The sequence below is a fragment of the Semicossyphus pulcher genome, unplaced genomic scaffold (genome assembly GCF_022749685.1).
Source record: "Semicossyphus pulcher isolate SPU_LCO1_2020_fin unplaced genomic scaffold, fSemPul1.0.p SCAF_6, whole genome shotgun sequence".
In the NCBI taxonomy this organism is placed as follows: Eukaryota; Metazoa; Chordata; class Actinopteri; order Labriformes; family Labridae; genus Semicossyphus; species Semicossyphus pulcher.
In genome coordinates this window covers 15,309,051-15,323,804 of record NW_027211737.1, presented here as the reverse complement: position 1 = coordinate 15,323,804, position 14,754 = coordinate 15,309,051, and the positions used below count along the sequence as shown (strand labels likewise).

General features: G+C 42.7%; 1 protein-coding gene across 1 annotated transcript in view; it reads left to right on the top strand.

The window, feature by feature from the left end:
- grid2 (glutamate receptor, ionotropic, delta 2) overlaps positions 1–14,754 on the top strand; it is a 514,857-nt gene that overhangs the window by 293,285 nt on the left and 206,818 nt on the right. The window contains exon 4 of the mRNA XM_069682887.1: positions 10,635–10,840. Within this exon, the coding sequence (XP_069538988.1) occupies positions 10,635–10,840 (206 nt within the window). The remainder of the gene's footprint in view (positions 1–10,634; positions 10,841–14,754) is intronic.

The window sequence follows — 14,754 nt, the reverse complement described above, 5'->3', positions numbered from 1 at the left end:
GCTGGCAGCGCCCACGACCTCAATTTCAGAGCGCTTCTCGCCGACTCTTACTGTTGCTAGGTTACGAAATTTGTCTGGCGGCACTTCTGCTTCACTCGGTAGTGATCGTTAAGTCTGTTTTATGTCGCTCAGTATGCTTTATATTTGCTTTTATTCATGAAAATTTTACAACGAAAACATAACGATGGAAAGTAATTGTGTCCTCTCATCTACACCTGGAAACTGTACCCTCAAAATAACGAAATACACTTCTCCTCCACCATTGTTGTTGACAAAGTTGATATCTAAAGTCCTGCCCCTTGATTTTGATTGGTCGGTGACAGAGATGTAACATTGCCGAACGTGGTGGTGTTCTTAAAGTTGAACTATTTTAAACTGAGAGCACTGTGAACACAGCGACAAAAAACAGCTGACGCAAAGGCCTTTTTGATGCTGAGCGCTGAAAACACTGAAAACATTGAACTGCATTGGTTTTGTACAGGAAATAGGCGCTGCCAGCACAAAAAAAGCTGTTAATGGACACAGGCCCTTATCTGTTTGTTTAATCCATCATCACCCAGTGAAATAAGAGTCTGCTGTGTGATACACGGTCTGCTGTAATGTTAATTAACAGTATTCAGAGCACCTGGCTGAGGCGGAGTGATACACAGAGTGAAAAGTCCCAGTGATGTTGTTCTGTATATCAGCACTCATGGAATGCCTCTTACCCAATCAGATAACTTTGGTCAGAACTAACTGTTGTATAACATGTTATAATGCACTCCCTGGGAGCTCCAGGTTGTTCCACGTGTTTTATTAAACATGTTCAGACTTCTAAAACAAAATGTCATCCATTCATACTAGATGAGGACAATGGAAAACACCACTTCATTCCTTCTTTTTTTCCTCTCAGTCACACAGTGAAAGGTGTGAAAATGTCAACCACTGATCTTATGTGCTCATACAACGGGGAGGAGGGGCGTGTACTGTATTGTGTCTGCCGATGTTACAGCAAAGAGCGCCACCTCACCTATTTGCATCTGCCCCTTTGTGGCGGTGGAAAAGGGGAAATACTTGACCTGACAGATTCGGGTGAGGCATTTAATGAGCAGAGAAACGGTGAATAAGAGGAAGAGAAAAAGAAAAGGACATGACACACAGAAGTGCTTCACGTATAGGACAAAAGTATAGATGTTAAACATGAATTTGACCTTCTATGGATCACGTTTAGACCTTTAAAATGTGAAGACAGTTATGAAAAAAATCTGTCTGAAATATGAAATGTCGAGGTGTCACTTTAAAAGAACTCAATGGAGGTAAAATACCAGTGTACATTTGATTTCTGTACAGGCTTTATGTAGAAGCACATCAGGCAGAGACTGAGAAAAGGACAGAGCTTTGGGGAGGGTTCATGTGGGAGTTTTCTCTTTTTTAGAAGGCTTCCACTTAATGAAGAAATATAAAACATGACAGGTGAAAGTGAAGTCGTATTTTAATAACTTATCCCTGCCTCTTGAAAATACATCTATTTAAAGTATTTAAATACAGCCGTCATATTTGTTTTCTTTACTGTCTTATGGTTAATGCAAATAGGGCTGGACAGTGGTGCAGTGGTAAGCGCTGTCGCTTCACAGCTAGCAGGTTCCTGGTTTGAATCAAACGTGAGGAGTTTGCATGTTCTCCCCGTGCAGGACTGTTTTGTCTCCGGGTACTCCGGCTTCCTCCCACAATCCAAAGACGTGCTCGTTAGGCTAACTGGTGACTCTAGGATGCCCATAGGTGTGAATGGTAGTGTAAGCGGTTGTGTGATTTACTGGTGATCTGTCCCGGGTAACAGGCAGGATCGGTGAGGTCGTGCCACCCTGAACCGGATAAGCAGCATAGATAATATATATATATATTTATACCCATACAAATACTATTAAAACACTCAGGTATAAACACACTGTCTGAAAAAACATAGTTTAAAGCTCGGTGCAGACATTCAATATTATGTCACAGAGCCAATTTCATGAGAGGAAGTGACTTAAAGCAGTGACACAAAAAAACCACGGAGGCCTGGTGGCAGTGTGAAGTAGAAAGTGTTTGTTGGGACCTTACCTTAAAGTGTCTACCAACAGTATTTGACCCATATCATTGCAACAGACAAGAAGCAGTGAGGAGGCAGAGAGGGAGAGCATGAAGAAATTGACAAGCATGAAGTTGTTTATAGAGACAGGGGAAAGAGAACAAGCGGTGATGAGGGGTGGATGCAAAGTAGAAAGATGGATATCTTTTTCTAAGCGCAGAGACGCCACAACAGGGAAGGCTGGTAGGTGGTGAAAAATACATAAAAGCTACGCCAAGAGAGACGTGGGAAAGTTGATGATGATAAAGTGAGGTTCAGAGGAATGGAGGCACACTCATGAGCCAAACACCAAAGATCTACAAGCTTTGTACAGGGAGGTCATGTCTTGCTTTGTCTCCTCCAGAGTAAAATCGTTCGGAGAGCAGGAGAGAGAAGAGATAAAAGGGATGGAGAATATATGAGGAAAAACAGAAACAGTAAAGCGGAGTGGATAGGGACAGATCTAAAGGCATAGCAGATTTACTAAGGCAGAGCAAAAGGCAGCAAGGTAAGCAGATAAACAGAAAAACAACAGAAAAGGAGGTTAAATCTTTTACAAAACAGCGTGACCTGAGAGTGGTATTTTACATCCTTAGAGGACACTGAAGGTCGAACCCGTCTGGAGTTCAGTGAGAGAAAAGAACACCAAAGCAAAGCAGAGAGAGAGATATGGATCTAACAGCATTACGAATATGGAAGTACGGCACACAGCCTCCAAGACGTTTAGTAGGACAAGACCGAAGAAGCTCAAACTTTTTCCCAGATAGCCACATTCCAGGATCCTCAAGTTTGGGGTTTTTGATAAACCTCAGCATTTGCTGTCAGTTAGCTGTCAGGTCAGGGAGAGGACAGACACCCAAAAATGGAAAGAGATGAAGGAAGCTCTGTCTGACTTTTATCTAGTACTAACAGCACACAGCATATTCTCCATCACTCTCACATACCTTACAGAAGTCATGCTAAAACTCCATTTAAACCTACCAGCTGTTGTGGTGCTTATGTGGATGTTACAGTATATTTCAGTTCAGTTGCGGCTCCAACGTCCAATGAAAACAGGCCAGAACTGAAATCGGATTCTCTGAGCCAATAATGTTTTGGTCGTGTTTTCCTGGCATCGTTGGTGTTTGCAAGCTTGCTAAATACACTTTGGCAGGTTATTTGCGACGCTTATTTTCTCTACAGACTCAAAGTAAGAATTACCATTCAACAACGAAGTCACAAAAATGGATACTACAAAGAAAAATGGACATTTACATTCAGAACTCAGTAGGTAATTTCATGCTTCATAGATTTGGACGTTGGTCCAACGAATAGAACGGCAGTTGATTGGCTCTAGCCGCAACAACAGAGCCTGAAAACAACACAACCACACCCAGTGGTCACCGGTGGGTAGATTTCAAGAGCACTTGTCGATTGAGTCTTAGGAAGTATGCACAGTTTATAATAGACTCAAACCCGCTCAGGGCAAAGGAAGGTCAAGGTTAAAATAGGACAAAAAGAATAGTTGAATAAAAGAAGCAGAGGTAGGTGGAAAGAAGTCGAGACACTTAAGGAATGTGAAAGTCAGAGAGGAGTGTGTCCGGTGGATTAAAAGCCGGAGATGATTTGAAGAGATGGGGAAGATGATGCACACCTAAAAGGTGCCAAGCCTTTTATATAGTGTTGGTTTTTAACAAGTGTTGGCTAAGCTCTCTGCTGGGACTCTGGGAGTGGGAAGCCTGGGGCTTTGAGAGGAAAAGAGTGAAAGAAAGGAAGTGATATAAAGCAAAAGAATGGTGGACGGTGTGGCACTTAGATCTAAAGGAATAGACGATTTAGAGCGCAGTAGAGGGAGAGAGCTACCAGTGCTTCAGGGATTTGATTTCCTATGGAGGTAAACTTTGCAAGTTTAGGTTCGGGTCCTGTGGGCTGGATACCTGACATTTTAAACACGTCTTCAACGGATGAATTAATTCACTAGGCCTCAGCTTAGGAGAAACAGGCCAACACTCATGTTCAGGCTCAATCCATATTGAAAATCCACTTCCTTTGAGTCATGCAACAGTGAAATGCCCGGGGCAGGGATAAGGATAGCCAGGGGTGAAGGCTGAGGGGAAAGACGAAGCAAAGAGGAAGTAATGCTGGACTGACAGCAGAACAGAACATGGTGCTTACACCAAAATACATGTTTACGTGTCACTTACCAACACAAGTGGGTAAAAAACAGACAATAAACAGGAAGTTAAGTGATGCAAGGTCACGCTCACCAACCCCATCTCCTCCTTCAGCTTACCTTACCACTTGAGAAAAACTCATTTGTGTCAGCATAGACTCCATGACATAAAAACTTAAATTATGATATGCACAATGGGCGATCAAGCTTGATGGACGGATGGAAAGATGGGAGGACGGACGGTGCCTCTTTTAAAGTCACAGCCAGCTATGCTTGGCTATTGCCCAACAGCAGTCTCACAAAAGTTACAAGTCCAGCCTTTAAGTGCCTCTGGCAGTGAGAGGATGGTTGAAACAAAGCAGAGGGACACGGAGGAGAAAGGCTTGAAAACTGCAAAGTCAGATGCAGAGTTATCCCAAAAAGTTTGCTCTTTTCTTTATAATGTGAAGGTGGGAAAGATTTAAGAGTCAGGCAGAGGAGAGAGAGGGGGAGAACAGGGAGCAGGGAGGCTCTAACAGACAACCAGAGAGTTACACAGAGTGAATCTCATTTGCAGATGTTTGATGTTTCCTCCTTACTTCACACTCCGGGGACTCTCCTCTAGTACCGAATGTGTTAGCATCTTCTTTTGACTGCTGGTCCTTTTTTCACTTGAAAGAAACCAGCGCTGACTGTCGGTAACATTGGTCTCCAGGGTGGCGTTTAAGGGGCATTACACATGACACAGAGCCTGCCTCTCGGAGGGGTGTAACAGTTTGGACTTTACACATTCGCGAAATGAGATTCAGCCCGAGGGAACAGAGAGCAAACAGGGGAAACTGAGGAGGGTTTCAGATGAAAAGCCAAAGGAAGAGAGAGGGATGAGTGGAAAGCAAGCAGGGAGAAAAGAGTGTTGGTTCCTGAACACAGATAGTACTACTGTACTGGTCGATACATGCAGGTGAAATCCCCGTGTGCTGTTGGCTGCTACACTACATTAACTCGAGCTTTTACTCTGAGCTGGGTACTTGGAGGATAGATGGGACAGAGGGGGACGAAGGGAAGCCTGACGAATTGGGGAAAGGGACACACAGGCAACCGTTCCATACAAACCTTGTTTTATAAGGAATAATGGAAACACTTGCAGTCAATTGAGTCTTTCTTGCTAAACGCCCTTTCAGTTCCACTTCTTTAACACAAAATACACACAGCAATAATCCTCAGAGGCATATTTCAAGGTGGAAGAAAACCTCAAGTGACTCCTGGTCATTGAGACATGTTTTAAAATGCAGCAGCAAACACTTGGGTGACAGGGAACAGCGTGGCAGCCGTGATGCAGTCATCTCTATTAGACGAGGATGAAGAGGCCCGGGATTGTTGGGATGCACCGTGCGTCTTTGCATGGGAGAACTCGAGGGGAGTGGCTGAGTAAGATGACAGCGCTCAGAGGAAAAAGCTGTTGAGGTGATGGGTGATCATGGTGTTAATGGAGCGGTACTGTCTCCCAGGGGAATGTTTCTCAAACAGATGGTTGCCTGGGTGGGCAAGGTCGGTGGCAATTTTACCCGTCTTTTTATCCGCTCTGGCGTCCTGAAGCTCCTTGATGAAGAGCAGCTGACAGCCAATGATCCGCTCAGCAGTGAGGGAGTAACATGTTCGAGTCTTGTCCTTTGAACAGCAGGAAGCTGGAAATCAACCAAACTTTGATGGAGGGGGTGAGGATGCGTTTGACTATTAATGTGGAACATTGGACCTGGATATGTCCACATTTGAAAGTCAATGACTTTTTTTTCTTTTTTCTTCAGCGGTGGTCGTAAAACATTCTGACACTGAATATGTGAAACCTTAGAGCTGAACCGCAGACTCTTTTACGTCACAATGCTACAGGATACATCGGGAAGGATCGCCAGACTCTTTAAATTCCCCCATTTGTGCCACATTTTTCATGCTGATTTAATTCCTTAATTTCAAGCTAACTCTGAATTGTGTTGAAATCATATTTAAAGGGGTTCTTAATAACTAAGCTATATTTTATGGTCCTGCCTGGTTAAGAACATAAAGCTGATAGATTATGTGGTTTGGTGTAAGTACCCACACTTAAAGGAGCAATTTGCCCCTGGAAAAAGCCTCTGTCAGTCAAAGCTGGTGTTCTCTGTAATCGATAGAAGCAATAATGTTTGAAATTGGCGCCATAGCTGTAGAGAAAGTCGTACAAACAGCTTGTGATTTCGCCCATTCTACATTCCTACAACACCCAGCGTGCATTGCGCCCCTCCCTCTGAAAGGAACGGCCCAGCGAGTGGAGCAAAATACTACCGTTTTGCTAGAGCGGTACAGAATCTCAAATAAGACGAAAATGTACCGGTGAATCGTCTAAAAAATCTTCAGGTCTGCAGTCTACTTTTCAAACCTGACTAGTTGAAGGAAGTATAGTTTAGCAAGCTCCCTGGCCTCCGCCAGATGACGCGTTGTACGTAGTCTGGTGGAGGTTTTCCAGGGCCCATTGGAGAAGCAGATAGCGTCCTCCAAAGGCACAGAGAAAAATTGCATAATGGCATTAGCTCCCCATAATAGCATGATTGGACTGAGGCCCTTTAACAGTGATGTCACAGGGTCTTGCAGTACACCTGTACGTCACTGCAGTGATATATTTCTCTCACATTATTATGTCTCACGCGGGCTACTTTAAATTCCATGGTTTGATGTAGTGAGTTTGAAAGAGCTTCATGCAGTTAGACAGCTGGGTTTGTTTTTTAAGCTCCTCACAGAGTGGAGCAAATGCATTAGACACACAACCTGAACTATAAGCCAGTGTGGAGAAAGGATTGATGAAGGCAAATAAAGCCAGAGCGACCCTTTAGTCAGTCAGCAGACAGAAGGAGAGAAGAGCTGACAGGTGGACTAACAGGTACAAGGCGGCAAAGAGGCCTATAATACAGCCTGTAAAAATAGGCAGACATGGCATAAAGCATGAAGAGAGACAGGGTTTATAGACTCACAGGCACATGTTGTTGGAGCAACACAAATTGTTCTCTAATGCAAAATAAAAGCAGGAACATCATACCATGCATAAGAATAAGCATGTGCTCTGTGGGTTTAATTCCTTTCTACTCTGTTTGACAGAAGCTATTTTGATTGTGTTGATTTAAAAAGCTTTCTTAGCACAGAGAACATAAATCAGGCAGTGAAAAATGTTTACATAGCTTGGCACCATTGATTATAAATGACAGTAGCTGCGCCATAAGAAATATGGAGAATTAAGGACTCGGCTTGAATTTGCTTAAACTGAAAAAGTATAGAGCGTGTGCTGTGTGTGTGTGTGTGTGTATAGTGTGTGTCTGTGCTTTCATACATCATGCTGACTGTTTTCGCTGGTGCTTATTGATGAGGACAGAAAAGTGAATGAGATTTTGCTCTCATTGGAATGGAAGACATGCACAGTAAATTAATACATATATATAAGCCAATCAGCCATAACATTATGACCACCTACCTGATATTGTGTAGGTCCCCATTTTGCAGCCAAAGCAGCCCTGACCTGTCGAGGCATGGGCTCCACTGGACCCTCTGAAGGTGTGCTGAGGTATCAGCCGAGACGTTAGCAGCACATCCTTTAAGTCCTGTAAGTTGCAAGGTGGGGCCTCCATGGATCGGACTTGTTTGTCCAGCACATCCCACAGATGCTCGATTAGATTGAGATCTGGGGAATTTGGAGGCCAAGTCAACACCTTGAACTCATCGTTGTGTTCCTCAAACCATTCCTGAATCATGTTTGCAGGGTGGCAGGGAGCATTATCCTGCTGAAAGAGTTCACTGCCATTAGGGAATACCGTTTCCATGAAAAGTGTACTTGGTGTGCAACAATGTTTAGGTAAGTGCTACATCCACATGAATGGCAGGACCTAAGGTTTCTCAGCAGGACATTGCCCAAAGCATCACCAGGTGCCATTTTAACGAGATGTTCAATGTTATTCACTCGACCTGTCAGTGGTCATAATGTTATGGCTGATCTGTATACATTTTTGTGGGTAGAGGAGTTGAAAGGCCAACTTGATGTATTTTTCCTTAATACATTCCCCATGCTACATGCTATTTTACAAGTATATTAGCCTGACTACATGAACTGCATATGTGAGTTTGTCAGCGGCCTCATGTTATGTAGCTCATTACGAGTCACAGCACTGGTGATTATGATTATGTTGCCTGGGATAACACTGTTAAACAGTAATTACTATTACTACAGATTATTATTTATACAAATTAATAACAGTAATTAGATTTTAATGGCTTGATAACTCTTGGCTCCTGCACAGATTAAAGCAATGTTGTTTGGCCATTAAAGATGCCATCTTGATGTCTCTGTTTGCTCATCTGCTTTTGTCATCAACACACGCAAACACAGAGATACAACATCAGTGACTCAGTTAGGAGGCAAACCGTGAGAGTTGGCATGAATTAACTGTAATGGAAGCTACAATTTAGCACTCCTGTGCTAAGACAGCAAGACATGCACATTTGCATGCATGCACATGTATGGGTTTTGCATACATTGTCATGTTTGGGAAGTAATTTGTGAAAGGAATACAATTGCAAGAGAAAGAAATGTCTGCAAAAACCTACTATAACCTTGTTGTCAAGTTGTCGCTGCGTTGCTGAAAGACTGACATCACCCCTTCTTAACCTTCACAGTGTAGGGAAAGGTGTTGGTATGATATCTGACGCACACAATCTGTCCAATATGTCTCCCTTTGCCCTTGCTCAACTTGAACTGACAGCCTGGTTCTTAGAAACAGTGACATGTGTGTGTTCGTGTGTGTGCCTGCAGGATTGTTTGCCCTCGCTCTAAATTAATTTCTTCCTGAATCACTGATGTTGCATTATGTCTCTCCTCTTAATACCCTGTTAAACCTCCAAAATTTGGCATTGATGCAATCACACCACCACCGCAGCCCTGTGGCCCTTAACAAGTCTAATCAATCCAGTTAATTGCTAAGCCATGACACCGGCAATGACGCCAGTGTCATCCGTTTTCCGTATCAAATACATCATTAGGTAGTTGCTTTACATAACTGCACACACAGACACGCACACGAACACATCCTCCGACATCATTAGGCATGGTCTCAACCAAAGTGCCTTAATTAGGATTACCTTGACCTGCAATGTAGCTCATTAAGAGAAGAGGGGTCCAGGCAGTAAAAATACTGACACCAGCATTGCACAAAAATAACTCTTAATAGAGATAATTACAGCGCTTTGGTTCTTTAATCAAAAAGTCTAATAGTGTCAGTAGTTATTTGTTCTGCGCGTGTCCCAGTGGGAATTAAAAACAGGAGTAGCAACACATTTTGGCTCATGCACCCTCTGTTCTAACAGCATTGATATTGACAGATTTTCAACACGACAACAAAACTCTTTCTCTTAAATCACAAGAAAACTCAAAGGCACTCTCTTTTAAACACTTAAAATGCCTTTTTTTTGTCAGGGAGTCAAAACGTTGAGATGAAGGCTCCACGATGAAGGCTTGATGCAGCAACAGGTGTTTTAAAGTCTACATGACTCATGCCATGGAGTTTTCTTGCGATTTGATGACTTCATGTATCCCCATCCAAAGAGAACCTCGAGTCCAGGAAGTGCCCCTGTCTGCATTTTAACTGATTCCTAGTTCCAGGTTCCTGGTTCGAGTCCCAGTTCAGATATATGGAGGCCTTTCTGTGTGGAGTTTGCATGTTCTGCCTGTGCATACCTGGGTTCCCTCCGGCTTCCTCCCACAGTCCAAAGACAGGCCCGTTAGGTTCATTGGTGACTTTAAGTTGCCCGTAGGTGTGAGTGTGAAAGGTTGTCTTTCTCTATGTGTTAGCCCTGTGATTGACAGGCGACCAGTCCAGGGTGTACCCCGCCTCTCGCCAAATGACTGCTGGGATAGGATCCAGCCCCCTGTGACCCTGAACAGAATATGCGGTATAGATAATGGACGGATGGATGGATGGAAAATCAGTACACAAAAGTAGACAAAAGTAGACAAAAAAACCACACCTCTCACTTTCGCTTTTCTTTTTCTTGTCTGTGTGTTTGTGTGGTTTTATAAGAGGTTTTGTCTCCAGAATGTTTTTTATATTCAATTTCTCAGAAAGTTATTCAGTGTTGACGGATGTTGTGTTCAGACAACAAAAACCAAAGCTGGATTAAAACAAAGGACATGATTCCAGTAACACAAATGCGCTGATAGCGAGGAATCCCTGCCAGTAAGAGCTCATTATTTGAGATATGAAACTGAATATGGCGTGAGTGATCAGTGTTTGTTTTAATATCTGTGCTAAATCTGTGTATATAAACTGGTTCTATGATTTTTCTATGACTTAAAGATCATGTACATCGCAAACATATAGTCACAACTCTCTCTCTGTGTTTCTCCAGATATCCGTGGTATCGAGGATTTCCTGGACCGGACCTCTCAGCAGGGGATGGACGTGTCCCTTCAGAAGGTGGAATCTAATATCAACATGATGATCACAAGTCTGTTCAGAACAATGCGTGTGGAGGAGCTGCACCGCTACAGGGACACACTACGCAGGGCCGTGCTGTTCATGAGCCCAGCTACAGCCAAGGCATTCATCACTGAGGTAAGACAAGTGTTTCTTTTAGTCCCACGTTTTCCAGGTAATAGCCTGTCTATGAGAGGCGTGCTAACCAGCTATTTTTAAAAGGTTAGCACGTCTCAAGGATCTAAATGCTTTTATACAGAAAAAGACAACAGTTTTGTGGGTTAGTGTATCTTTTGCTGGACCGGAATAAATAAGGAATTGATTTTTTGGTCAAACTTCATCTAACTGAGAGCATCTGCCCTGCAACTTCTCTGCCAGAGGAAAAGCAGAAAGAAGTGTATGAAGAGGAAGGCAAAAACCATCACATACACTCACTGACGAAAGTAATGGAAGGAAGGTTCACCGCGAGCGAGTGGGTGGGGCAATGGTGTTTATATCATGTGACCACTGCGAGCATTGCAAAACGGAAAGAGCGACACATAACGGGATGAATACATCCGAGGTTGAAGAAGAAGGCTCATTCAGCAAAGATGTCTGATGAAGAGATTCACGGCAAGGGTCTTGTATGCCCAATACTTTTTATGTCATAAACCTCCCTCATGAGACCCCAAAATTTCAGGGGCAGACTGCCTTGAAATGAATTGGAAATTGTCAGGAGTGCATGTGTGAAAGGGGCTTCAGATTGACTTGATGGTTGTTTAGATTATCAAGTGTATTTTAAAGGGAGTTCACCTCACATGGTCATACATATGAAGCATGTAAGCAGGCTCATGGATGTTTCTCCTACTTACATACACTCTTTATGTCTCTACCAACTGAGCATATCAGCTAAAATTATAACAGCACGTCCTCTCAAGTCCAATAAGGTATAGACCATGATGCCTAGTATGGCACTCACAATAATGTACATAGTTAATAGGAAACATCTCTTCTGGCCTTTCTTTCTCTTACTCATCAAGCCAGTGTTAATTATTATGAATTATTTAGATGTATTTACTTCCAAATTTGTTCAAGCACTCCCTTTCCATGCTCACACAAATGCATTCAAACACACACACACACACACACACACACACACTCCCCCACCCATGCTATCATCATGCTCTTTATCTCTGCAGAAGAAGACAAGTAGGGGAGTTCCTTTTGCTCTTATACATAAATGATATGGAGGTCACGGTTGAAAGCAATGGGCTCCAGCATTAGTTATGAATTCATAATTCGAAGCGCTAGGATGGGGCTTAATCCCGTGTGTCATGTTCTCATCTCAGTTTAATTAAAAGTGACCTCGGAAAGAGCAATCACAATCTAATTTGGTTGGAGGCGTGACAGGGAGGGGGTGAAAGATGGGGTGGTATTGTGTGTCTGGGAGGACTATGACAATGTGTCGAAGGGTTTTTGCACTCATGGATTGTGCGGAGGAAATCTGCCTATGAGCATGATTTAAGGGGGTTTTGACCACTTGATAGACAAGAAGACATTTTATTGTTTAATTATCTGGTTTGTTCTACTACCTAGCCTAGTTCTGCAGCACTACAGCGATATTATCCTTAGTGGTCTGAATCTTATGTTATTAGTATTGGTTGTCATTCTTATGGGTCATGTTGGTGATTTAAGCAGCATATTTCTTGTTGAGATCAGGTGACGCTGTTTAAGGATTGCCCTTAAAGAGGGGGTATTGTGCTGTTTCACATTTTAAGACATATATATATAATGTTACAATGTTGGAGGTCCACACTAAATGTTAGTGAGGTTTCACATCTGTAGGTAAAAGTATGGTGGAGAATCACCAGGCTTCTCAGCTCAGTGAAGGCCGGGTTTCTCACAGTTTTTTCTAGACTCTGCACTTTGTGATGTCACAAAGTGCATCCTTGGCAAGTGAGCTTGTAGAGGCGTGGATTCTTAAAGGGACAGAGCTGATTGAGTCGTTTCATGCAGAGGCTGTATGAGGGCCTGCACAGAGCACCAGTGTGAGTTTTTTTTCACTGTAAAATATGCTAAGCTTTATTTAAAATTGAGTGAAATATGAAGCTTAAAATTAGTAATAGCCCCCTTGAAGTGACCACACCAACTGCTGTTCCCTTATTGTATTTATCCACTGTGACTTATTGTCCCATACTTAACTGTACACTATGTGCACAGTCATGGTTGAGCTAGTCTTTCTGTATAATCTAATGGACGTTTACAAGGCACATATTTAGAGACACTTCTTGCTTAATTGGCTTACATACAGGAAACATATTGGACAACATATTATATTGCAATATTGCAGTTCCAGTATGTTATTTCTCTTACTCAGAATACTCCATGAATGACACCATGCTATCTTCACTTTTACATAAACAACATTACTTTGTCTCAAGTATGGACTGACCCTGACTGCTGCATGTAAGAATACAAGCTGTAATTCACAATTGAGGCTGCAGATCTGAAAACATAATTAACCACATTCCACTCTCAGGGTGGATCAAGGTTAGGTCATCTGTGTCCCTTTAGACATAATTAACCTCAGTGAACCTGAATGTGACAGAGGTTGGGGCACTAGTTTTAAAATAGAAAATAAGGCCTCTGATAAAATACAGAGAAAAGTGTGGAAATGATTGTGATGATCGAGTGCATCTCGTTCATTGTTCCACGAGATTTGATCTAAAAAAGGTGTGGGAAAATTGCTTCAGCTATTAGCCCATTCAATATGGAGGGGTCGGCCTCCATTTCAGCGTTTCAGTGCGAGTTGAACCCAAATTAGTTTTCTGGAATTTCTCTCTCCTTTGGCAAGGTTGACAAAGCAGTCATTTAATCTAATCTAGCCCGACATGGAGGGGAGAAGGGTTTCTGAGATGAAGTGTCGGGAGATGGTAAAGATTGGTTGATAAGATTAATGATCGCATACCTCTTTTTTTTTTCCCCTGTGCAAGATGGCGAGGAAGAGTAAGGGAGAGAGAGTCAGACGCGAAGACTGAGAGACAGGCCGGCAGGACAGGCTCATGCAGACAGAGAGAGATGACTGAAACCTTGTTTTTTTCTTGTAGCAGAGTTTTTTGTGAGGTCATTTGTCACAGAGAGCAGCTCCCTCCCAGATGCATTAGGCTTTAATGTTTGATGTGAACCCGAAGCTTTCCCAAAATTACAAGACTTGGCAGAAAGAGAGAAAAAAGGAGAAACATGGCAGGCTGTGAGACGGATTACAGGATGGAGGACAATTAGGGGAATGTAAGAGTGCCTGAATGTAACATTCCTTTAATTAACCACGCAGGTTTTATTCCTCGACCTTCAGGCCATTTTTTTTATATTTACTACTTATATGCCAAAAGGAACACCCAAACTGCACAGTTTCTGTAACTTTCCTTTTTCTTCAGGTTATTAAATTAGCTGAGCAAAGTTAAAGTGGGGTATACATTGGGGAAATAATTTGGGGTAGAAACAGCTCTGTCTGTAGGGACTTGGTTCCAGTTCCTTTCCTGGGCACTGTTAAGGTAGCACTGAATCCCTGCCCGGGGCACTCGTCCACGTGCAGCCCCCTCGCTCTGACATCTCTCCATTAATGCATGTCCATAGAGTCCTGTTTGTGCATGTGTGTATCTCAGACAACTCTAGGTCTTTAAATGAGCTGTTGCATTGGTAGATACCCACATGATAAACTTGGAATATGAAAGCCATATAATCCATGGCTAGTTTCTGTGCAGAAAAAAGACCACATCCTTAAATAGCGACCAATAACTCTTCCATGTCAGCATTGTTTTAACACAGACCTGATATGATGCGATAACCACAGTGGTGGCACATCAGAAAACAGTCATAATAAATCATTTTGTTACCATCATGTATATGTAACTGTTTTAAAACTCACAGTTTGCTCAAAGTGCTCTCTGCTCTGCTGAGTCTGATCAGAGAATGCTCCTGAAGCATGGTCCCTTTTTCCAAGTTCTGTGTTTTACTTTGGAGGAATTTAAAGGAAGTCAAAGAAGCAAAGCTAATGGTGGGGATGAATAAAATAA